This window comes from Aquila chrysaetos, chromosome 4 (assembly GCF_900496995.4).
Source record: "Aquila chrysaetos chrysaetos chromosome 4, bAquChr1.4, whole genome shotgun sequence".
Taxonomy (NCBI): Eukaryota; Metazoa; Chordata; class Aves; order Accipitriformes; family Accipitridae; genus Aquila; species Aquila chrysaetos.
In genome coordinates, this window is record NC_044007.1 from 38,056,890 (window position 1) to 38,081,114 (window position 24,225).

At 36.5% G+C, this 24,225-nt stretch overlaps 1 protein-coding gene across 1 annotated transcript in view; it reads left to right on the forward strand.

Moving 5' to 3' along the window:
• Positions 1-24,225, forward strand: part of ARFGEF1 (ADP ribosylation factor guanine nucleotide exchange factor 1) — a 102,162-nt gene that overhangs the window by 50,354 nt on the left and 27,583 nt on the right. Inside the window, exons 6-20 of the mRNA XM_030011845.2 lie at positions 959-1,232; positions 1,776-1,889; positions 2,531-2,703; positions 3,826-3,959; positions 7,515-7,749; positions 12,202-12,301; positions 12,422-12,561; positions 12,664-12,772; positions 13,786-13,987; positions 15,057-15,168; positions 16,407-16,612; positions 16,713-16,797; positions 17,613-17,784; positions 19,000-19,151; positions 22,751-22,879. Coding sequence (XP_029867705.1) covers positions 959-1,232; positions 1,776-1,889; positions 2,531-2,703; positions 3,826-3,959; positions 7,515-7,749; positions 12,202-12,301; positions 12,422-12,561; positions 12,664-12,772; positions 13,786-13,987; positions 15,057-15,168; positions 16,407-16,612; positions 16,713-16,797; positions 17,613-17,784; positions 19,000-19,151; positions 22,751-22,879 — 2,337 coding nt within the window. The remainder of the gene's footprint in view (positions 1-958; positions 1,233-1,775; positions 1,890-2,530; positions 2,704-3,825; positions 3,960-7,514; positions 7,750-12,201; positions 12,302-12,421; positions 12,562-12,663; positions 12,773-13,785; positions 13,988-15,056; positions 15,169-16,406; positions 16,613-16,712; positions 16,798-17,612; positions 17,785-18,999; positions 19,152-22,750; positions 22,880-24,225) is intronic.

Consider the following 24,225-nt stretch of genomic DNA (forward strand, 5'->3'; position numbering starts at 1 on the left):
AGTAAGGCAAAGTAATTGTCCTAATTCCTATTTAAAAAAAAAAAACACCCAAAACTCACACACACACAAAAGCAGATGCCCAGATTTGAGAATCGGTTGAATTCCTAGCTACTTCTAGAAGTAATTCTGCTGTATTATTACAAACTCTTTTCTCTAAGAATATGTAATACTTAACTTACTTTCCTCTCAGAAGCAACTGCATATTGGTACGTGGTGCCATCACAGTCTTAAGATTTATGAGACATCAAATGTATGATGTCATGGCAAAAGCTATGCAGTGTCTGAGTGCTTTGAGAAATCTGCAGTTACTCTCCTTTTAACCAATTTAATATAGATTATTATTATTATATTTTTATTATTTTATTATTATTTTATAATTATTATTACTATTCTACAATGGAAGTCTTCATTTTTAACTCCCGTTTTGTTCCCCACCCTGGATGTTTAGTCAGTTTCCTTTTTTTCTTTTTTTTTTTTTTTTTTGGTCTTTCCCTTAATACCACATGCTTGTAGGATAACAGAAGACTTGTAAGTTCTCCAGTGTATTTCTCTTTGTGACAACTTTCAAAAAAGAAAAAAAATCTGCCCTGATGTTTCTCCGTGTGATCCTTGTATATTGTCACATGTACTGGCTGAACTTCCTTATAGGGCAGGCAGACAACTCTTGGTCCTATCCTATGTGTGGTTTAGTCATCCCTCTTCCACCGTGAAGGTATGGTTAAGTGTAATGTGCATAGTTGGGAAGCAGCCGTCTTGCAAATGTTTATCCCATGATACTAAAATTATTTATAATAATACAAAGGATGCATTTTCTTAAACTGTTACAGCTTTATTAAGGCACTGTTTAAGCAGAGACAATAGAGATTTCATGTTTATAAAATAATGTATAAAACATGTATACAGCTCAGTGTTCTGTTTGGATAGTGAAATTCTTGTGTGATTGCAATGTTTTCTGTAGCTTCAGGAAGCCAAACAGATGGAAAAGGAAAGACACAGACAGCAACACCATCTACAGCAGTCTCCAGTAAGCCATCATGAGCCTGAGTCACCTCAACTGAGACATATTCCAACACAGACTGATCAGCTGTCCAAAGAACATGAGAGAGAGCTTGACCACAACACAAATGATGTGGACAAGAACCTTCAAGAAGATATAGAGGCAGAAAATGGATCTGATATTTCTAGTGCTGAAAATGAACAGACAGAAGCCGACCAAGCCACAGCAGCAGAAAGTAATCAGTGTGTATTTCTGTTTCATGGAGGGAGGGAAAAGGTCTGTAAAAAGAAAGGCTTGAGGATTGTCTTTTTTTCCCTCTCCCAAATCTGGAGTCAGGCATGTATTTTCAAATAGCTGACTAATACAAAATGCCTGTTGTCCTTGCTACCACTGTTAAACTTTATCATGAGTGCCCTTTAGTCCTACGCTCTGTTGTAGTCACTGTAGCAAAGATTCCTCTTTGCACCTATGTGAAGGTTTTTGAGAATAACATTTCAAGACCAGTAAGTTTTCAGTGTTTAATGTACATGAAAATACAAAACTCATGTCTTTTGTTGGTATAGGCCTGTGGATTAATTACCAGTTACAGGTTAAACACTGGAATACTTATGTTCTGCAAATACTATTTTCAAAGCATCCAAACATGGCTTTTTTTAACATATACTTTCCTATTAATAGGTCTGTAATTGAATTTTTAAATATTAAATGCAAGTAAAATATCTCCTTAATTTCTGAGTTTCTAATTAATATTTGTCCGGGTTTGTTTTTCTTTTTAAAGATCTTTCTAAAGCTGATGGAGGAACATATGATGGTGAAAGCAATGAGTGTGAAGAGAAGGCGCAAGAAATTGTAGAAAGTATTGTGCAGGAAATGGTGAACATAGTAGTTGGAGGTATATTAATATCTGTCTAGTCAATAGCAACTGCACTCTGAATCTTGACATTGAGAATTATTTTAACACTTCTTAATATTTAGCTAAAATATGTCATTATTTAAATAACACTTAGACGCTGAAGAAAACAGTTTCAGTTGTCTGACCTTAGCTGTGCATTATTTAACAGTAAAATGGACAAGATTTTATACATTAATTTACACTCTCTATGTTGGAGACTAATGTTCTTTTGAAAATACAAATTATTGTCCTTTTTTTTTTTCTCTGTTTTGTTTCCACATAAACACTTCACAAATGGGCCTGTCCCTGTAGTGCTAGTGTAGCACTACGTTTTTCAGTTTGTTGTAAAGTGTGTATCAAATCTTCCCCCCCCCCCAATACTTCTTGGAAACTTGGTAGAATGATGAACCTGGCGACCTAAGGTTATAAGTAATTTTTTAATTGTAATTTTCGTTAGTGGGAATTAAGAATATTTGGACGGGTTTTTTAGTTATATAATGCCGTGTACATTCTGCCTTAAGCTCCTCCTTATGATACTTTGCTTATGATTGTTTCAGTATTTAAACGTTAGATTTAAAAGCTCTTTTTAATTTGCGTTCTTATGTAACATTTGTTTATAATTTTTACATCTTTTCTGATAGATGTGGAAGGGACTGCTGAAAGTGGAGGTGGTGATGGCACAATTGTCACATTAGAGGATGGCAGTGACAGTGAAAACATTCAGGCAAATGGAATTCCAGGGACTCCAATTTCTGTTGCTTATACACCATCTTTACCCGATGACAGATTATCTGTCTCTTCCAACGATACTCAGGTACAGGCAGTTACAAAGTAGGAAATACTGAAAAAAGTGATATGTTTTAAGTGTTACCCAACACTTGTGCAGAAAGTGTTTAATATAATTACATAAAATAAGTTACTCAGATGAATTTCAAGTATTAAGTCATGTTCTAAGCATTATTCTATTTTAATGCGCTATTTAAATTAAATTTTTGTAAGTAAATTTTGCATGTGATCCCTTTTTTATCCTAGCATATTTTTAGCTGCACTGTAGAGTACACTGTTCCAAGATTAGGGAACTCAGTTCCCTGTTTAAGTGCTCCTGAGAAACTTGAAAACTAGTATTCAATATACATAGTGAAGAATATAGGCAATTATAGACATACTTGTATAATTACAGTATGCTCTTTTCAAATGATAAATAGAAATTTTAAGCCTGTAGCATGACCTTACTGCAATGATTTCAGATAAAAAAATTCATGTCTGAGAGGATTTGATTTTCATTAACAAAAAAGAGGTGAAAATATATTCCCTCTGTTGTATCCGATATCAGCATGTGTGCACTATCAACTGACAGAGGGTATCTGCTGTCAAAGTGTACTGAGTAATTAGGTTGGGGAATAATAGATTTTAAGCTTAAAAAGCTACAGTCACATATGCCATACAAATGGAAGATTAGCATTAAACATGTTGCTTATATAAGGAACAACAATACAGAATTGCAAGAACTTAGTAATACCGGTGATCATTGTACCATAGAAATGTTACCAAATGTATCTTACCGCAGATACGTAACTACTCACATTCTATTAAAATGTCAAGTTGGTTTGTTTTTTTTAAACTAGTTATGTACTGAAAATGTCTGAAGGCAATTCACTGCAAGTTACCTTACTTAAAGTGGACCTACCTAATTTCATGACAGTCTTTAATTAATTCTGACTTTTTACAGAGATGGCAATTTTTATTAGTGAGTTTGTTCATTTTAACTGGACTGCAGAATATTTTGGTTTGTTTTAGTTTAGTCTTGAGACCATAAAGCTATATTGAATTGGTTATATTTGTATAATATGTCAACTTCTTGTTGCTAGGAGGTGGGGATTTCCCTACACACCCTGCTAATGCAAAATGGAATACTGAAATATGTTAACTTCTTTAGGAATCTGGAAATTCTTCAGGACCTACCCCTGGTGCTAAGTTTTCCCACATTTTACAAAAGGATGCCTTCCTTGTATTCAGGTCACTCTGTAAACTCTCCATGAAGCCCCTGTCAGATGGACCGCCAGATCCAAAGTAAGTAGAATTAAGAGTTCTTAAAATGAATCTTTTCTATTTGAAAATAAAAATAAATTATTTAAATATTTTTGAGAGTCCTCAGTTACTGAGAAAATAACGGTGTGGTAAAAAGAACCCAGAAATTTTGAAAAGGTACTTTTATGTTTTAATGCATCTTTTGTATGTTAAATGAAAGCAAACTGCTGCTACCCATCTACCTGTTTAGACGTTTCTTCGCAATGCCTATGCTTCCTGTAAGTACATCATGTTCTTTCTAAGTTGCTCTTTATAACACTTTTCAGAAGGGTTTGTGAAGAAGGTCGTCAGGTATTTTTGGTCTCGGCTAATGTTGCTCTGCTTTTAAGTAATACCTAGGTTCATAACCATTGCTGTTTGTGCTCCACAATTTCTTACCTCTCTTGCATGTTGTGTGTCCAGTACACATACCCAACTCTGCTTCATCTTAATATAAGCTCCTCACTTTGAGCTGATACTGGTTATGATAAATTTGTGATATAGTGTTTCATCCTTTTGCTCACATTGGACACTTTTGACAGCCTCCTTAATCAAAACACAAATGTTTTGAAAACAAAGTCTTTATTTGGCTGTTTTGGAAATCTTGTCCTCTGACTGAAGATACCATGTTTTCAATTTGGTTTACAGAATTGTTCATTGTAAACCAAAAAAAAAATACCGTCCTCTATAGATGGGTACCAGTATTAGTTAGTTGTGAGTGTTGGCAAAGAGCTTTGCTTTTCTGATCTTGGATAGAATTTATATGCATATTTTTTGCAGGTTAGGAACAATTGGTAATAATTTTCAAGAGGAATGCTTTTTTGTTCCTAAGATACTAAAACTGTAGTATGACTTCTCGTGACAATCAAAGGCCCAGTATTCTTCAAAATAAAATCAGCTTTACTGTTCCAAGGTCTAACTTTTAAAGCAGGTAACTTTAAGACAGTTTAGTTTAATCACTGATACATGTCTTGGATTTAATAAGCTGAAAATAAATATGATGTAGTAGAAAGGGTTTTGAAGGGTTAGTCTAGAACCATTTTCAAATTGTTATCTAGTGAGGCACTATGGAAAGTTAGGACATTCAAGAATGAAGACTGAGGCATGAGGTTTTTCCTCACTATTTTTGAGAATTTGTCTTCCAGGAAATGCCATGAAAATCCTGTGAGTTTAGTCAGTTCTCTGAGACTAAGACTGTCCATTTATTAAAGGCTTTAATGGAGTAAGTCCCTTTGGAAGAGCAGCAATAGCTATTGAGGCACTTGGAGCATTTAATCTGAATCCATGGAGTCCTTGACATTAGTATGAGAATTGATTAAGCTCTTCATGTAGAACAAATTGGAGGAAACGGCATTTAGGGCAAGAAGAATTAGCTGCACATGCATTTGAAGACATCCTGTGTTTGGAGAAGTGCCTAGAATTTATTGGTGGTTCTGAGGCATTGATGGCTTTTTGAACTATTACAAACATGCTGTAATTGGAAGAGGAGGCATAGGATATCTACAGCATTTTTAAAAAGTCTTATCTGCCTCTTTAAAAACCATCTTTCCAGTGAAATTAGCTACGAAGTCTTTAATGAAAATATTTTTTAATTTTAGGTAACTGAACGTGGAGCTTTAGCTTAAAATCACAAGGCCGGGAGTTGAGATCAAGGTTATGCTTCCTGGGAACCTGCTTAATGTCTTTATCTCCTTTTTCCCTGGAATAAAATAAGATGGGGGAGACATGCCTTGAAGATTCACTTAGATTTTAGTCCTTAGACTTGTTTTAAATTAAGTGGGCTTTACACATCATACAGAATTTGTAAGGCCAGCAAGTTAGGACTTCAGTCATGAGCTGACACTCACTGGAAGTAGGAAATATTTAATACTTTATTTATAATTGAAATTCTCTTCATATTTAAATTCTTATGTTTCATAGCAAAGTATGGTCTGGTCATGTGCTATCTGCACACTTGATACAATGTAATGCAAAAATCAAGTGTTTTGTGTCAAAGGAGATTGTTATGTTAGGTTCCATACAGCTGTGCAGTGTCCAGAGCCAGGCATTTTCTTCAAGAACTCCTACAGAGAGCTGTTCGGGGCATTTACTTTGACCTGTAGCCATTAGGAATAGGAGGAACAAGTTCCTCACTCAATTTGACTGGCTATGTTTTGCTTCTCAAAAGTGTTTTCAGACAAATAGTCTCAGTTTGGGATTATATTCTATCAGTTTGAAATGTTTGCAGATTGATTCCCCCCCCCCATCCCACTTTGTTTGCCACTGTGCAGAAATCACCAAGTTTAATTGCAACATACTTGTTACTAATTTGCATTTTTGTTTTTAGCTAGACTTTTTTTTCATTAAGCTCGTATTTTTGCAGTATACAGCAAATATACAACTATTGTGTGTGTCACATGTTGACTTGAAGTGCTCCTTACCATGTCTAGGCTGTACTGCATGAAAAATTTCCTGGCATTGTTCCTTATGTTTCATAACTGTCCTCTGTTAGTGGGTGGTTGTTCAATGAAAGCTGTGGACTGTCTTGTTGGGAAAGCCATTTGTGTCTATACCTGCTCCTAGAAGAGCTACAGTCTTTTTTGAGATGATCGGAAGTGGGAAGGAGCATCAGGAGTCTGAGGAGAGAATGCTTTCACCCAGAATGCTATTTAAATTGCATTATGTTTTCTTACATGCAGATTTCCTTTACACTTTTTTGTATGTGTGGTTTGGGGTTTTTTTTGGCTGGTTTGTGTGTGTTTTTTGGGGGGGGTTGTTTTTTGTTTTGGTTTCGGTTTTGGGGGTTTTTTTGGTTTTTTTTTTTCTTAAGCATAAATAGTAGCACTGTTCTGAACATGAATTCTAGCTTACTTCAGTCTGTAAGAAGTGTGATGTTACTGTGGAGCACTTGACAACACTGCAGTTGCCTCATTTTTGCTATTGCCATGCTTAAAATAGGCATGTTATGTATCTTAGGTACTCCTGGAGTGGGATGGGGCCAGTGACTGATAAATGATACAAAATACTGTATTTTAGAAAAGAGATGTCAGTGTTGGGAGGAAGTAGGTCAGGCAGTACAGCTGTTGTCTTTATGGTCCTTCAATTCTCTTTCCATGCTGGTGGAAATAGAGGAGGAGGAGGAGGAGGAGGAGGAGGAATTTCCACCTTTTGGTAGTCAGAGTTCTGTAGATAGGCTGGATATTTTAGATGGGATCTTCCAAAAATCCATTAAAAGGAAAGAATGCTCCCTTCATCCTCTGGCTAAGGTGGGCAGCGTTGCCTACTGTTGCTGCAGTCCTGTGGTGCTGTGCTGCGGAAGAGGGAGTGGCTCAACAGTAATGGAGAGAAACAGTAACTGGGAAAGGTTATTCTTGCCACTTCTTGGCTGAAGAGTGACTGCTTCAACAAAAAAGATCATCTTTTTATGACTCTGATGTCTACACCAGGTTGTGTCAAATTTTAATTTATTTGATGAATGTTCCACGTACAAAATCATTGTGGTGTGTATTGACTTTTCAAGAGAATGTTTTATTTTTTATGACTTGCATTGAGCTGATATGCTGCATTGTTTTATTCTAGATCTCATGAACTGCGATCGAAGATTCTTTCATTGCAGTTGCTTCTGTCCATTCTGCAAAATGCAGGACCTGTCTTCAGGACAAATGAGATGTTTATTAATGCTATTAAGCAGTACCTTTGTGTTGCACTGTCAAAAAATGGAGTCTCATCAGTTCCAGAAGTTTTTGAACTTTCACTTTCCATATTTCTTACCCTCCTCTCAAACTTTAAGACTCATCTAAAGATGCAGATTGAGGTACGTTACATGAATTTCTAATTTTAGGGGGGGGGGGGGGCGGTTAAGTGAACATTTGTTTATATTTGTGTGTAGCTTGGTCTTGCTTAGATAAATTTGTTTTCCTTTCTGAATCTCAGCTTTTGCATAAGACTTGCCAGATCTTCCTATGCATAGAAGCTCTTTTTCACCCAGTGGCAAAGGACTTGCTTGCAACAATGCCCTTGAAACCCCCTTCAAATAAAATAGCAGCATTTCCTTTGGAACACTTACAGATTAAGTAAGATTTGCTCTGCAACATCAGAAGTACTATGACAGTTGTTGTAGTGTTGTTTGGTGAAGTGGAAAGTGATGGGAAAACTTTTGTAGGGCTGCTTAAAAAAATTTCCATCGTATTTTAACTAGAATATGAAGTACCTATTAAAGAAGTAGGCCATTTCATCACTTAATAATAGACATTAACAAAAACTAAGAAATTTTACGGTGCAAAACAGACTTTGATTTACTCTGTGATTGAGTGGAATTTTTACAATCATAATTTACTATGCCCATACTCACTACTCTTTGCTATATGAGTTAGTTTCCTTTATTTAAAAGAGAGTTTTCTGTTGGCTGTGGCATAGTGTTATCGCAGAATGATGCTGAAACTCAGAAATTAGTAGGTTTGTGGATAAGCTCAGTCAACAAATGTTCAATAATGTGATTAGGAAGTTTTAACTCCGCACGACATAGTACAAATGAAGATCATGAGTACACTTATGAAAAGACTGTGTAATATATGGTTTTGCAAAGGAATTTTCAGATAAAAATTAATGACTTGAAATGCATTGTGGATTCTGTTTGAGGTGACTTGAACAGATTTCTTTCTGTAGGGAAATCCCAGCTGTTTGATTATTGTAGCCACTTTCCTTTGTATATCAGGGCCTACATCAATATATGTCCTGAATAAGATAATCTCATTTCCTCAGGTCTCAAAAGGTGTACACACGATTTAAATCCTTGGGCCATAAGTAGAGATAAGTCTGTATTCTTAGCAATACGAGTCATCAGAGTCCTGACAGACATTGCAAATTTTCCCACTGGATGGATATATTCTAAGTCATAGGGGAAACAAGACATATGTAGAGGCTTTGTTCTTGACTTCTAATTCTTGTGTCATAGGGTACAAGCAGTTTCTTGGAATGATTATGTCCATTTGAACCACATGGATACCCTCTTGTGTGTCCCATGTGTTAAAGATCTTAATTCCCTGGTGCATAAAGTAGTAGATTCCCTGGTGCATAAAGTAGTAGTGTGTGCAGTGTGTTCTTACTGTTCATTTTGGTAATTTTATGTTTTGGGAGTCAATGTGAATACTGAAGCCTACATGTTGCTCCATAAATGTGGAGGTTAAATACATTAAAAGATGCTGAGAAATGTTGATAATGTTGCTGTTATATTATAAGGACCTTGAATTCAGGCATTTCTTCATCTGTGGATGTCATTGCGTAAGTCGATACATTGTGGCAGCTTTGGAGGAAGAACTCATTTTGCCAGTACCTTGTCAGAAGGGTATTGTGTTCTAATCACTTACCAGGTTATTCTGATGCCTTTAGGGGAAGAAACAATAGGATTTCCAGTATTTCCTTGAGCATATCTTGGATAGAAATCCAGGTTTGGTGATTGATTGAATATGCCTTGAAAATATGATGCATTTTGAAGACTTTCAAGACAAACTGTGTACCCAACAAGACTGTAGTGCATGTGCAGTGTTCAGCACATCAGACAGACTGGGCTGAGCTGCTCTTCAGTCACACAGCCTGCTTCCCAGAAAGTGTTGGACTCGCTATGTGTTCACAGAGCTTACAAGTCAGGATGTAGGTGGGAACTGCATTGCAATCCAGCTTCCCTGACAGAAATTTGATGAGCTTCCATTCCTGCCATCCTTTCCCCAAATTCCAAACAGAAAGTTAAGACATATCTGAGGAAAATTGGATATAGGATACCCTACGCTATTGTAGAATATGCTAAATTAGGACCATCACCACATAGCAGGGCTGCATTTCCTCCTCAAATACGAAGGCCAAAAGCTTGATGCTGCCAAGGTATCCATCTATTACAAAGTATGGGGGACAACAATTTCTAGAAGCTTATTCTTTTTCCTTGTTGGGCGTTAAGCATTCCTCTTCTTTTAGCTACTAATCCTAAAGGTTATTCAGAGGAGGTGGGTAGACAAGTAGATAACTTCACATTCAGTTTGTGTCTTGGAGCTGCAAGGAGAGCCATATGCTCTGATTTATAATATGCAAAATCTATATATTTTGGGATTGAGGCTGCATCCTTCATCTGTGTAAGAAATTTTTGGCATATTTTAAAATCATAGTTTCAGATTCTGTTGAAAGTGGTCCTCCCTTGGTCCTTTGACTTAGATATTTAGCAAACACTGCCCTCTGACAGTTAAAATAGTTTGAGTACCTTAACTGTATTTCTAAATGGGTCAATGAATACATTTGCAGCAAATAAAGTCCTAGCTATCAGGTGATTTGGGGTGTCATTTAGCTGTACTTACCATTACCACTCTTTTATAACTGTGAATAAGCTATCAAAACTCTTATTTTCAGTTGACCAAACTAAATAATTAGCTCTTTTCTGGTTTACTTTTCCAAATAAGGTCTCAACTCTGTGACATGAATTGCAATGAGTAACATAGTGATAGATGGCATTTTTAAGTATCTGAAATGTAAATAATCACTACAGTTATGAGAAGCTGTTCAGTCCAAGATATGCATGTTGAAAGTTGACACCAGAAGCGAGAAGTCAGCTCTGTCTCAGAAGCAGAGATCTAAAGTGTCTTCATAGTATGCAGACCTTCCAGCTAATTTCTCTTATAGCTTAGATTTGGGTTTAATTTTTATACTTGAAACTTTTTTTCTCTGCTCCATCAGTGACTTCTTTTTTTAAATTCTCTACCAGAAAAAAAATTATTTTCCTGATTCCAGAGGGTATATAACATTACTGTCTTTCAGTAAAAAAACCCAGAAAACAGCAAATATGTAACTAAGGATTGCTCATAGCATCAAGTTTATTAAAATTTTATGTCTTCCTCTGTTTGGATTACATAAAGTTGTGGCTAAAATCAGTCTAGCACTCTTGAGTATATTTAAGCACTTGAAAGTCTTTGATCTGTTATGTGTTGAACTCCTTATGTTTTGTAGGGATGCTTTTCTTATTAAGACTAGTAACTGGGATTGTGCTGTGTGCCTCTTTTTCTCTGAAGAGGCCAATAAAATGGAAGTATTGTTAGCATATTTTGCTTGAGTAAATGGCTTACCATCAAAGTTGCTTAAAAAGCAGTGTTGCTGTTTTTCCCCGAATGTGTGACTTAAAGCAAAATTAGCCTTATGCTTATCTCTGCCTGGCTAATAGCACAAAAATCTCTGTAAAAATTCTGCGGTATAAGGTATCTAATATTCAAAACAAGGGTAGTTATATATTTGGATATTTGTGTGCTGCTATCAGAGAAGAGGAGCTTGATGGCTTGAGACTATCAGCAGTGTTCTAGAAAAACATATGTTGGTGGATTTGGTAGCCACAACTGGCTGTGAAGAGGTGAGCTCTCAGAAGTGCAGAACGGTGATGTAATGTTCTGTAGGATGGTGATGTAATGCCATGTAGCAGTTCACATTTTGAGTTCATATGCTGTTACAGCAGTTGCTGCTGCTTAGGGAAGAAGTGAGAAAAAGCCTGCCCTAGGTGCTAAGCATGCTCAGCTGAAATAGTCAGCCTATAATGCTAATGGATCTGGTGAGGAACAAACTGAGAGGGGATAAAATAGTCTCTCTTTCAAACAAAAGCATCTGTACTAAAGTGATTTCATGGAAAACTAATATTTTTTTTTTTTTTAGGGAGGAGTAACTTTCTTATTAATGGACCTGCTGCATTTTTTATGCTGTGCCTGACCAGTACCCTTCTTCCAATAATCTAATACCACAGAGTGATTCTTTTGTGTCAAGTTGTTTCCCTTCTAATGAAGGTCCCATACTTTAAATTGGCATAAGTGGCTGTTAGTTATGTTTGGGCCATATCATCATCTCGTACAGAAGATCTTTTGTGGTGAGGTAATACCTCTCCTTTGAAAATCCCAAATGAACTCTAACAGCAGCTTAGACCTCTTGTTAGGCTACATTGTCCTTCAGGACTTCACATCATTCCTGGTTCTTATATTTTTGAGTAAGCAGAATATAAATGAAATTTTTCAGCTGGAAAAAAGTACATAAGTACATAGCACAGGAGCACATAAGTAATAATTCAAATTCCTAATCTGAATGTATCAATCATAAGTTGTATTTCCTCCTTTCCTGCTTTTTTTTTTTTCTCTCCTGTACCTCTAAAGTGCTGCTTTCAGAATTATGTCAGAATATTGGCCATCAAAGTTAGTGACTGTGTTTGTAATAGATTTTTTTTTTTTCTCCCTCTTCCTGGAATATTTGTTAGGTTTTCTTCAAAGAAATTTTCCTGTATATCTTGGAAACTTCTACTAGCTCATTTGATCATAAGTGGATGGTTATACAAACGCTGACAAGGATATGTGCAGGTATTAAGGACCGTTTGGTTCTAGTTTTTACATTTTTATGCTAAAGAACAAAACTGTATTTGCCTTTCATTGAACGATCAAGTTTTTGTTCCAAGTTTGACAATGTCTCTTTTTTTATAGATGCCCAGAGTGTAGTGGACATCTACGTGAACTATGATTGTGATTTAAATGCAGCAAATATATTTGAAAGGCTGGTTAATGACCTATCAAAGATTGCTCAAGGAAGGGGTAGCCAAGAACTTGGCATGTCCAATGTTCAGGTAAAAATTCACCAAACTTTATGAAGCTTCATGTTTCTTGGCATGATAGGTTAAGACTAAACTCTCCATTCCACTAATGTATTGCTTTAAAATCTTCTCTAGGAATTAAGTTTGAGAAAAAAAGGATTGGAATGCTTAGTGTCAATCTTGAAGTGTATGGTGGAGTGGAGTAAGGATCAATATGTAAATCCCAATTCTCAGACAACACTTGGTAAGACACGAGCTGTGTTTCTTCTGGCTTTAGTAAAGAGGTGCTGCAGGAGTTTAGTGCATTTTTCCAGTATTTTGGTACTGTTAGTGTCCAGATTGGTAAAACCTCTTGCATTAAAAAAAGAGAGAGAATAAACTTTTTTTTTCTTTGGTAGAAATATTGGTAAGTTTGGATTGGTGACATTTGAACAAGTTGTCTTAAGTTGTCTTTTCTTAATTGTATGAATTCCTAGAAAGTTACTACACTAAAAATGACTAAATCCTGTTATTTTCTGTATTTCTAATTTTAAAAAGATCACAAAATTTACGTTCAAGCTCCCCTAATTTCATCTAACTTCATATTGATTAAATTACTACTGAAGCAAGCTGGATGGAGAGCAATTTTTTTATTGATTAATATATAGCTGTAGAACTTTCAGTGTTGTAAGCAGTGAAGTAACTAAAGCATTCCTTATTTTAATCTTGTATCTGTCTGACCTGAGATCAAAAGCACTACGGTTATGCCAGAATTTTCAGATTAAGCGCTTAAAGTTGGTAGGTTAAGTAATAACCTTTTTAGAGGTGGTTAGCATGGCTGTCTTTGTGAACTGAGAGCACCAGCTCCTTGGCATGTCTGATCATAAATACTTTTAGGCACTGTGTTTCAAAAACTTAGAATAGTGTGATTCACTTCAGGTCAAAACTAACATCGAACTTGAAAATAAAAGGAAAGATTGGTAATTGGATTTCTAAGGCGTCATATATTTTTTTCCAAGTGCTTACAAATTACAGTTGTAATTTAAGGCTTAAATTTCAGGTATGTGATGGACTGAAAGAATCCTCCTTGCTATGTTGTAGTGATTATTTTTTTTCCCCAACCAAAACGAAAGCAGAGTATTTATATGAAAATAAATAGATCATTGAAGATAACCCTAGTAAGTTTTAGAAGCCTTCAGAGAGCATTTGAAGAATAACCTGTGCTTTTCATTTCTTTTCACTGTATGTATTTTGTATGTAACCCTTTCCAATTTATAGGCCAAGAAAAACCCACAGAACAGGACAGCAATGAAACCAAACACCCTGAGACAATTAACAGATATGGAAGCTTAAATTCCTTGGATTCTACTGCTTCATCAGGAATTGGCAGTTACAGCACACAGATGTCTGGCACTGATAACCCAGAGCAGTTTGAGGTCCTAAAGCAACAAAAGGAAATAATAGAACAAGGAATTGACTTGTGAGTGCCCTTTTATCACCCATGGGAGGGTGGATTCTTTTGGAGCTATGAAGATTCCTGGGTTTTTCTTCCTTCTCCTCATAGATACTCATCTTGTGTTAGGAAAAAAACTCTGGATGTAACAGCACTTCCTCTGGTGAAAGAGTGCTGAATGGTGTCCCCTTTGGAGCCTGTCAACAGTGTTTTGTGTTAACCTAATTCCTCACAGCTAGAAGATGAGTACTCTGAATGTTTGTTCTTTTTTCTCCAGACCTGCTTGTCTAAAAATAAGATTTTTATATTTGGATAAAAAGAACATTGAACTCGTGTGATCAGTTGAATACGACCTGTTTTAGTGTACACGTTACTGCTGAAAGTGCCTATATGCTTAAGCTGATCCTTCTGATTAATTAACTTGTCATAATTATAACTGGAGGATAGTATAATTTCTCAGTGCAGCCTGACATGAATCTTCTGTGTGATTTCAGCTTTGTCACCTTAGCTCCTCAGTGAGGTCACTTTATGCAAAAATAAAAGTTTCCTGTAGTATAGTTCTCAGACCCTGAACAAACATGCTTTAGCTCTTTAAGGTTTCAGTTTCTTTCCGTTGCCTGGTTCCTTGTCTTGTACATTTCCATTCTTAGAGGTAACTCATGGATTTCTTCATTGTTTCATACAGATTACAACAAAAAGCAACAGAGCATAATTGTTCCTTTCCAAGCCAAGACTTTGCTATTTCTGTGGAATATTTTTTTTCTTCACGAGTGCCAGAGTAAATGACAGTGTTTAGCTCTCTTTACTGGGAGCTGCTTGGATGCCATGCTGGCAGTTACGTAGCAAAGAGGAAGAGGAGCCTGTTCACAGGGGGGAAAAAAAACCCCCATAAAGTCATCCAGTGACGAAGGGAATAATCATAGAAGGGAATAGCTCATTCCTATCTAATACACAGTTTGATAAAGGAAAAATATTTTAATACATAGATTTTTCAATACCTCATCCCAAATTATTGAATCTTTTTACTTAAGCTGTTAAGGCTTTGTGCATGGGTAAAAGTGTTAACTCTCATTCCAACCTGATCTTGATTGTACAGATTCAATAAGAAACCAAAGAGGGGAATTCAGTACCTGCAAGAACAAGGAATGCTTGGCACTACCCCTGAAGATATTGCTCAGTTCTTGCATCAAGAGGAAAGATTAGATTCAGTAAGAAAACTGTTTTCCTGGTGGTTGTTTTTGCTTATGCTGATGTTTTTATACTAATTGCAAATCACATGATAGCGTTTTAAAGTGTATAACATTATTGTACAATGAAGAAAAGGGAACTTCTCTCTTCTAAAATTTGTAAGCTCAAGGAATTTGAATTGGAGTATGCATTAGAGCTATACCCTGTATTATATGCATCCTGCAGTTCAGTGAAGTGTAATGGAAAAGACTGACCTACTTGAGCTGACTCAAAACTTGTACTTAGTTGCTAGTATAGGTAGAAGCAACTTACTAAACTGTATGTGCTTTAGTCCAATAAGGGACTGCCAGAAGTAAGTAGTCCTTTAGAGACAGCTAAAAAATAACGTGGTACAGCAACATGAAAAACATTTTTTTGCTGCCTCCCAAAGGAGAGTTATTTAATCTAGATTAGTTCTTTCATTTTATTTACAGCTAGCAGCTGTTGCGGGACTTGGAAGGGTCCTGCAATATCTGGCTGAGGAGGGTGGGAATATCTCATGCTGGTATTGTCATGAAAAACTTAGCTTTCTGAAACAGCAGTCTGCACCATTGTGCTTAGTAGCCACCCTTGTTTTCTAGGGAAAAGCTTGCATATGCGCATACTTGCAGCTGTGACTGAAGTCACAAACTTCAGTATTAGAGCTCAGAATCCGCCATCAAAACAAATTTTTAACCTCAGTTTACATATACAGGCATCTTTATCTGAATGCACAGTATTTTTCACTGTACTATGTTGCATTGACAGTGATCAACATGGGTGTATTTGAGTACCAGCTATTTACATTCAAGCATCACTTGCATCTGTTTGAGATATGTACTTTAGTGGGAATAAAGTTGAGTTTAGTAAGCTTTTCATTCCTGTACTAAGTTTCATAACTACAAAAATCATTACAGCAGAGAACAATCAATCATTGGTAATCATAACTTTGTCTTGTGCACATGTGGAATTCATTTAATAGAAAAAAATGGTACATGCGTAAAACCAGAGAAGGAGGAAGGTAGGCAGATATGAGCATGTAAGAGCATTATAATGGAATATATGGCCAAAATACTTTGCTTTAGAAAGCAGAGGAGAAGCAGGAGTTTGTCTTAGTTAACAGCATAGAGGCCTCTCTTTTTGTGAGACATATGGGCAGTACGACTCTTGTTTTTCTTACTTACTTTTTTTTTCCCCCCCAGTGTAAATGCACTAGTTGTCTTTTCTATTTTTATTTTAGACTCAGGTTGGGGAGTTCCTGGGAGACAATGATAAATTTAACAAAGAAGTCATGTATGCATATGTAGACCAACACGACTTTTCAGGAAAGGATTTTGTTTCAGCTCTGCGTATGTTTCTAGAGGGATTTCGTCTTCCAGGAGAGGCTCAAAAAATTGATCGCCTAATGGAGAAATTTGCTGCTAGATACTTAGAATGTAACCAAGGGTAAGCTATACTTTGTCTTCAGAACTTTGGAAAGCTGAATAATAAGTAAAAAACCCTATTATGTTACATTTGCTGTTCTTTTTCTCCTTTCTCCCGTCAGGCAAACTCTTTTTGCTAGTGCAGATACTGCATATGTTTTAGCTTACTCAATTATCATGTTGACAACAGATCTTCACAGTCCACAGGTATGTTGCTAGTAAAATATTTGTGTAATCTAGAGACATCTAACTTTCAGGCTTTGTGAGAATGTAGTTGTAAAAGCTTGATGTTCAATTTAACACCAATATGTTTGTAAGAAATATGGTAGCTTAAATGTGTGCATCTTTAAGTAACAGTATTGTTTCATGGGTGTTGAGATTTTTAAGTTGTTTTGGTTAGACCTTTCTGTAAGGTATCGTGTCCCTACTCTGTGTTGAATAGAAATTGTGTGGATTTGCTTTCATATTACGGCACTCACAGTAATCATGTAACCTACAGTCAAAGCCAGAACTTTTGTAATTACTTACCAGTTGATTTTAACACAAATCTGCTCCTGATTTCAGTCTTTTTGAAAAAAATAACACAGCTTTATTTTGATAAATACAGCTAACTTATGCAGTGCATAATATTCAAAGTTGCAGTGATAAGACGTTATGATTTACTTAAGAAAAATCTGGAAAGAGTATTGAACTCTTAAGAGATTATGGGATTATGTTTAAAATAGACAGTCTGGTCTGTATGACAAGATAAAAAACTTTTTTTTTTTTTTTTAAATGTACGTCTAATTGATCTGCAGATCCTACTGAATGTTCTTGAGTGTTGTAATGTCCGCATGGCCTTGCATTATTTTGTAGATTTGACAGTGTAGTCTTGCATATGTTGGATAGTTAAAAATGTCTTCTGAATCAGCAGGTTTGTCCTTGATGGTAACTTTTTATCTGTTTGGCTGCTTTATAGGCAGCATTGTAACTGCTATAAACTTGCCTTATTTGTTGATATTAATAGCTTTTCTGGGTTTCAGGTTAAGAATAAAATGACAAAAGAACAGTATATTAAAATGAATAGAGGTATCAATGACAGTAAAGATCTCCCTGAAGAATATTTGTCTGCTATCTATAATGAAATAGCTGGAAAGAAGATTTCAATGAAAGAAACAAAAGAATTAACAATACCCACAAAATCCAGTAAACAAAGTAAGTAGTTGCAAAGTTAGCTTTATTGAAAGTGTTGGCTCTTCAGTTTCGTGAAGTATCTCCTTTTTAAAATGAGAGATGAATGAAGCCAAGCACCACTTAACTCAAAATGAGTCCTAACTTCTAATTTCATATCCATTAACATAAATGCATGATGCTACCTTCAAATCTGTGTTAAATGCAACTGCTTATTTTCACTTCTCTTTGCATCTGAATTCTTGGTATTCAGTGCATTGATCATGGAGAAGACAGGTTTTGCTGTGGAACAGCAACATAGGGACATGCATTATGAGGGCTTTGTGAAGTAACAGTGTTGCTGATAGGCATAGTACAGAACAAACACAGTAGCTGTGCCTTCTATTTCTAAGGTAACCGTTGTGTTTTCCTGCAATAACCAGTCTGTCATCTTCAAAAATGTTGCATTATTTGGTTTGTAGGGCCCTAATTTATGCACTTTTAAAATTAATTATGTTTTCCTCTCTCAAACACCAGAAAAACTTTTTTGTGTTCTGCACAATGTGAAGATTCAAATGTTACTCATTCTAGCTTTTCCAGAGAGGACATTGAGACACTTGACTTTTCCCCAACATAGTCAAATTTGTATACTTTTACATCCTAGGTTAGCCTCATGAGCAGATTGCTTACAAGAAGTTTGCATCTGGAAAAAAGAATCCCTCTTATTTTCAATATTTGTTTGATTAACATAATGTTAATAATCTTCTATTGTAATTTTAAAGAAGCTGATTATTATATTCTACTTGGGTTTCACTTTCTTGATGAGATGGAGTTTCCATTACTGAAATGAAAAGGTGATTAAGGTAGTTCTCCCTCAGAGAAAGGATGTTCACTTATTTTTATTGTTATTTTCTGTGCTGATGGATTGCTATGAAACTTCTGTTCACTTTGAATTTAGCTTACTGGATGTGATATTTTTGCTGTCAGTTGAGGTGATGGAGAAGAAATATTTGTTGTGCCAATCTTAAAATTCTGTAAAGGTTTAAAATTAGGTTACATTTCATTTGTAAGTTTGCCTTACGTTAAATTTTATCTGTATTGTAAAAGAAATATATTGCTGGTTTGGTAATTTCAGAAAGTAAAGATAATATAAAAAATGCATCTGAGTATGGCACTGAATGAAAAATTTAAAATTATTATATTCCTGAAGACACCACTCCTAAAGATGCACAAATGAGAGGAAAAAAAATGTGTTTACAGGTGTTGCTAGTGAAAAGCAGAGAAGACTCCTATATAATTTGGAAATGGAACAAATGGCTAAAACAGCTAAAGCTCTTATGGAGGCAGTGAGCCACGTTCAGGCACCTTTTACTAGTGCAACACACCTGGAGCATGTGAGACCTATGTTTAAGGTGAGATACATGTTTAAATATTTACCTAGAATATCACAGAGTTTCTTAATACAAAATACTGACTGACAGGATTTGTTGAAAATACTAAAGATTTGTGTCTGCTATGTTTTGATCATTTTGTAAGTTATTTAACTTGCTACAGGAAAGAAGGGATTTTGAGCCTTCTACTCCAGTTTCATTTACCCTGGGATTTAAGAAGTTTCTATGCTGATGGCAGCAGCATCTTGATATAATGGAGAAGTTATGAGGAGTATGTCGAGGGGACAAAAGTACAGGGAATAGTTAAAAACTTGAAATGATAGGATTTTTATTTCAGGTGTAGAGGTGTAGTCAAAACAGCAGAATTGTGAAAATGAGAAATGTTTAATCACAGTTCATTGTTTGAGTCCCTCCTACTCCTTCTAAGGGTGATTACTTCATTGCATTTTGGGGGAGCAATTATCATAACAAACTTCCGTCTAATGTTGCGTGTTGCAAATTAGTATTTCAGAAAGGCTAGGACTGTCATCTAGTTCTGGGGAGGTAGCTGGACCCTGTATTATTAAACCATTATTCTAAACACCTGTTTTCGCTATTGCATAGGTGCAAAGCTGTCTGCTTCCCAAATACTTTTTCCACACCAGTGAGTCAGATTCGTAGATAGAAAGTCTGTTCAGTAGTGTATTTTGCCGCAGTATGCTATTGGATATGGTGTTTGGCATAACTAACTCATTACAGCTAACTGCTACTGAAATAAATTGTTGCACCCTTACCATGCGCTCTCATCTGCTGCCCTTGTGCAAGTAGTGGTACTCATATGACTCCTTTGTGAACTGCTCCAGGGAGGTAAGGTCTCAGACCACTAGCATTACAATAAATGGTTCCCTGGAGTGATGTGCTGCAGCGTCAGGTTGAGCTCCAGGCCCAGGCTCACGAATCATAGAATCATTTAGGTTGGAAAAAACCCTTAGGATCATCGAGTCCAACTGTTAACCTAACACTGCCAAGTCCACCACTAAACCATGTCCCCAAGTGCCACATCTACACGTCTTTTGAATACCTCCAGGGATGGTGACTCAACCACCTCCCTGGGCAGCCTGTTCCAGTGCTTGACAAACATTTTGGTGAAGAAATGTTTCCTAATATCCAGTCTAAACATCCCCTGGTGCAACTCGAGGCCATTTCCTCTCATCCTATCACTTGCTACTTGGGAGAAGAGACCCAACACCCACCTCGCTATAGCCTCCTTTCAGGTAGTTGTAGAGAGTGATAAGGTCTCCCCTCAGCCTCCTTATCTCCAGACTAAACAACCCCAGTTCCCTCAGCTGCTCCTCATAAGACTTGTGCTCCAGGCCCCTCACCAGCCTTGTTGCCCTTCTCTGGACACGCTCCAGCACCTCAATGTCTTTCCTGTAGGGAGGGGCCCAAAACTGAACACAGTATTAGAGGTGCAGCCTCACCAGTGCCAAGTACAGGGGAATAATCAATTCCCTGCTCCTGCTGGCCACACTATTTCTGATATGAGCCAGGATGCTGTTGGCCTTCTTGTCCACCTGGGCACTCTGAGGATCTAGCTGTAAGATTGCTGTCCATGAAACTTCTGAGTTCTTTTATCACCATATAGTAAAAGTAGGATAGTACTCTGTTTGTACAGAATAATGCTTAAATGAAGCCCTTGTTTAAGATCTGCTGTCAGGGTGTCACTTGAGAGAGGTGTACTGTACATAACTTCTCTCTCTTGACTTCTTTAAGGCTGAAATGAAATAACTTGCATGCAAACATCTGTAAAATTCATAGACTATTTTTCCTTAAGATACCAGCCCTATTACTCTATAACATTCCTAGTCTTTAGTATTTGAAAAGTACAATTGCAAAATCCATTGTCAAAGGATCAAACTATGAAGCATCAGGGTAGATTAACATCCTAAATGTCTTTTGTGAATGTGCTAAGAATTAGAAGTGTTTTTACTTGAGGATGTTCATAAAGTAATTAAAGTACTGAGTACGATGTAATATGTTGAACAGAGAGCTGTCTTCTCAAAAAAGTGAGAACTGTGGAAGTTAAATATTTAATTTCACATTTTTCATTTAGAATTTTTAATTTTTATTTTAGCAAAACTGTATATAAATTTCTGGGTATCTCTTTCACCCATTGATGCCAGCATAAAATTTATCATTATAACTGTATTTACAGGCAGATTTGCTAAATGATTAAAACAGAACAAAAATTTACTTTAAGCATCCACCTAAGCAGCCCCAAATTGATTGTCTATTTTAGAGGCCTAATTTTCACCTTTAATGACAAAATAGTCTATTATAAATAACAGCATGCATCTAGTTATAAAGCATACTATAAAGATCTCTAGATAGTTCTTAAGAAAGTATTAAGAAAGTTTTGCAATTTTTAAGATTAGTTTTGGTTTCAGTAGGAATGAAGAATTAGAAAGGGGAGGGGAAGAAACATACACTTCTGGAACACATAGCCATAGAATAGTTTGGGTTGGAAGGGACCTTTAAAGGTCATGCCATAGGGGATTAAGTCCTGGATCTAGGAATTTGTGTGGTGCCTTTAATATTGTCCCGAGTTACGGTTTGGTGTGTGCAACTGTTAAATGCTTTTCTGAGGTAGTGCTTTTGGAATTGCTGGCTTAAATGAAACCAAAGCTCTGTGGTGCATCATTTTATTATGAAATTAAGTGTGGTATCTGTTGCTCCCTCCTGTGCCCATTGACTCTGTATTTCATCTGGGGAGACTTCAGGTAAAGTTATTTCTAAAATTATTCTGGATACCCTGGGGTTTCCTCTCTATAACCACGTGTAGTTACAGCAGGATCCTCTGCATCTTCTGACTGTTTTTTCTGCTTGTGGGAGAGGGAGCCTTGACTATGAGGACAGGACCACATGGACTCTCCTGCAATAACTTCTAGTTGAGTGTATTACACTCTCAGTCCCACCTAAGGCAAGAGGAATGGGAAACATCAACAGTGGCTTAGATGCAAAAAGGTGGAGGGCCGAGAGCAACAAAATCAACAGCAGAGAAATCAAGGGAAGAGTCATGTCCTGTCTCCTATTGTTGTTGTCTAATAAAGTTTGCTGCCCTATTTTACCCTACCTCTTTTTTTTCCTTCTGGTGTTATCAGGACAAACTTGTCTTATTTAAGTACATACTTTTCATCATAAAAGAATCTATTATACACAGTGTTGGTTCTTGCTCTAAGTATTGACTCTGTTTCTCACTGTGCAAAGATAAAGGTCAACCCAGCAATACCAAAACTCCAATAGACATCTAACTGACATAGCTTTGGGGTTTGTTTTTTTTCCAGCTATCTGAAGATGGTTGTGTGTGTTGGTTGCTGAGGGAAAGGGAGAGTGCTTTGGAGGGGAGCATCAATCTTCGTTATTTCTATCCTATTCTATGTCTCATGTCTCTTCTAAAGATACTTCTGTCCTATTCAATGTCTCATGTTTATTCTATTCCATTTCTTTTGGCAAAAGGCACCTTCAAGGTTAATAATGTGAGTTAAGGACAGAATTTACACTTTAGCAAGACGTTGAAACTATAACACTCCCTTCAAGTACTAACAGTTGCTAATGTAACTTTTATTTTTCGTACATTCCAGTTGGCGTGGACACCTTTTCTAGCTGCATTCAGTGTGGGTCTACAGGACTGTGATGACACAGAAGTTGCCTCTCTTTGTTTGGAGGGTATACGATGTGCAATCAGGATTGCTTGCATTTTCAACATACAGGTAAAAAAATTAAGATTGAGACAATACTTTGATTTATGTTCCAGCAAATGTTAGTGGGGATCTAAGAGTCCTTGTTGCTGAAGCTATGCGCTGCCATACCTAGAGGCTGCCCTCTTCTGCAATTACTACTTCATCTGATACTTCATTGGAGGTGTTTTAAATAAAGTGACCTTTATTTTTCCCAGTGTGTTGTGGTAAGTGCTGCCATGCCTGTGTACTGAATTTTTGTTTCCCCACAAGTTGACTACTTTTATGTCAAAGTACTTTCTTTCTAGCTTTGTTCCAAAACTGTTTAGCTTTGTTCTGATGTTTCATAAAATGAGTCTTTCAATCCTGTTTCATAAGTAAAATAGTATCTCTGTGAACTGTGTTTGAAATGTTGTTCTCAACTTCAGAGAGATTATACTAATCTGAGACTTCTATAATGGGATGCCATTTTAACAGTTATGGTACTGGAAATGTCATTCCTGATGTAACGCATGAATATATCTTGCATCAAGCACAATGCCAAGAATTCCAGACTCTCTGGCTCCAGAGCTTAATTCTGATTAAATTTGGGTGGGTTTTTTGCTTCCCCCCCATTTTAAAATCATCAGTAGTGAATGTACTATTATGTTATTGTAGACTATTAGTTAATAAATGGAGTACTGGTTTGCCATAAGTCCATTGTAGGGGTAGCTGAAGAGAGGGGCAAGCAAAATTCCTATGTTTGACATTGCATTATTTCATGTGTACATTGAAAACATTTAAAAAAAAAAACCGAACCAACCAAACCAACAACCTTGTAAGACTAACTTTAAGTAAAAACTGTTGAACTATGATATGATAGTGAATGCTTTGCTTCCCTCTCCCCTTGCACTTGTATTTAACAAATTAGATAACTTTTTTTCACTAATGTGGAAAGGCACGGTGGGACCTCTGGTACAGCTGCTTAAAAAAGCCCATTTGAGATCATGTAAGTTTCCTTCCTCTGTCTTTTCACTTCATTTTCCCTCCCACCCCCACCCTGAACTGAACAAACTTAAAAATTTGATTAACAAAGTGTTCCCTGGAGCCTGCAGCTGTTCAATGAAATTCACATTCCTGTTATTTTTGTTTCTAATCTGTGAAAGTGAAACTGGTACAAATACCAGTTTCAGCAGCTGCAGAGGTCAGCTCCCAGTCTTGCAATGTTCTGCCTTGAGTGGGGGGGGGGGCAAGGACACATTTACGCAAAGATCCCCATGCTCCAAGGTTGTACCAGAATCAGTTGTACCCTTCCATTGCCTTAGGACAAACTTGATTGAACTGGAGGTGTTTCAAAACCAAAACTTCTCATTTGCTGAAATTTAAAAACTTGTTTTTGT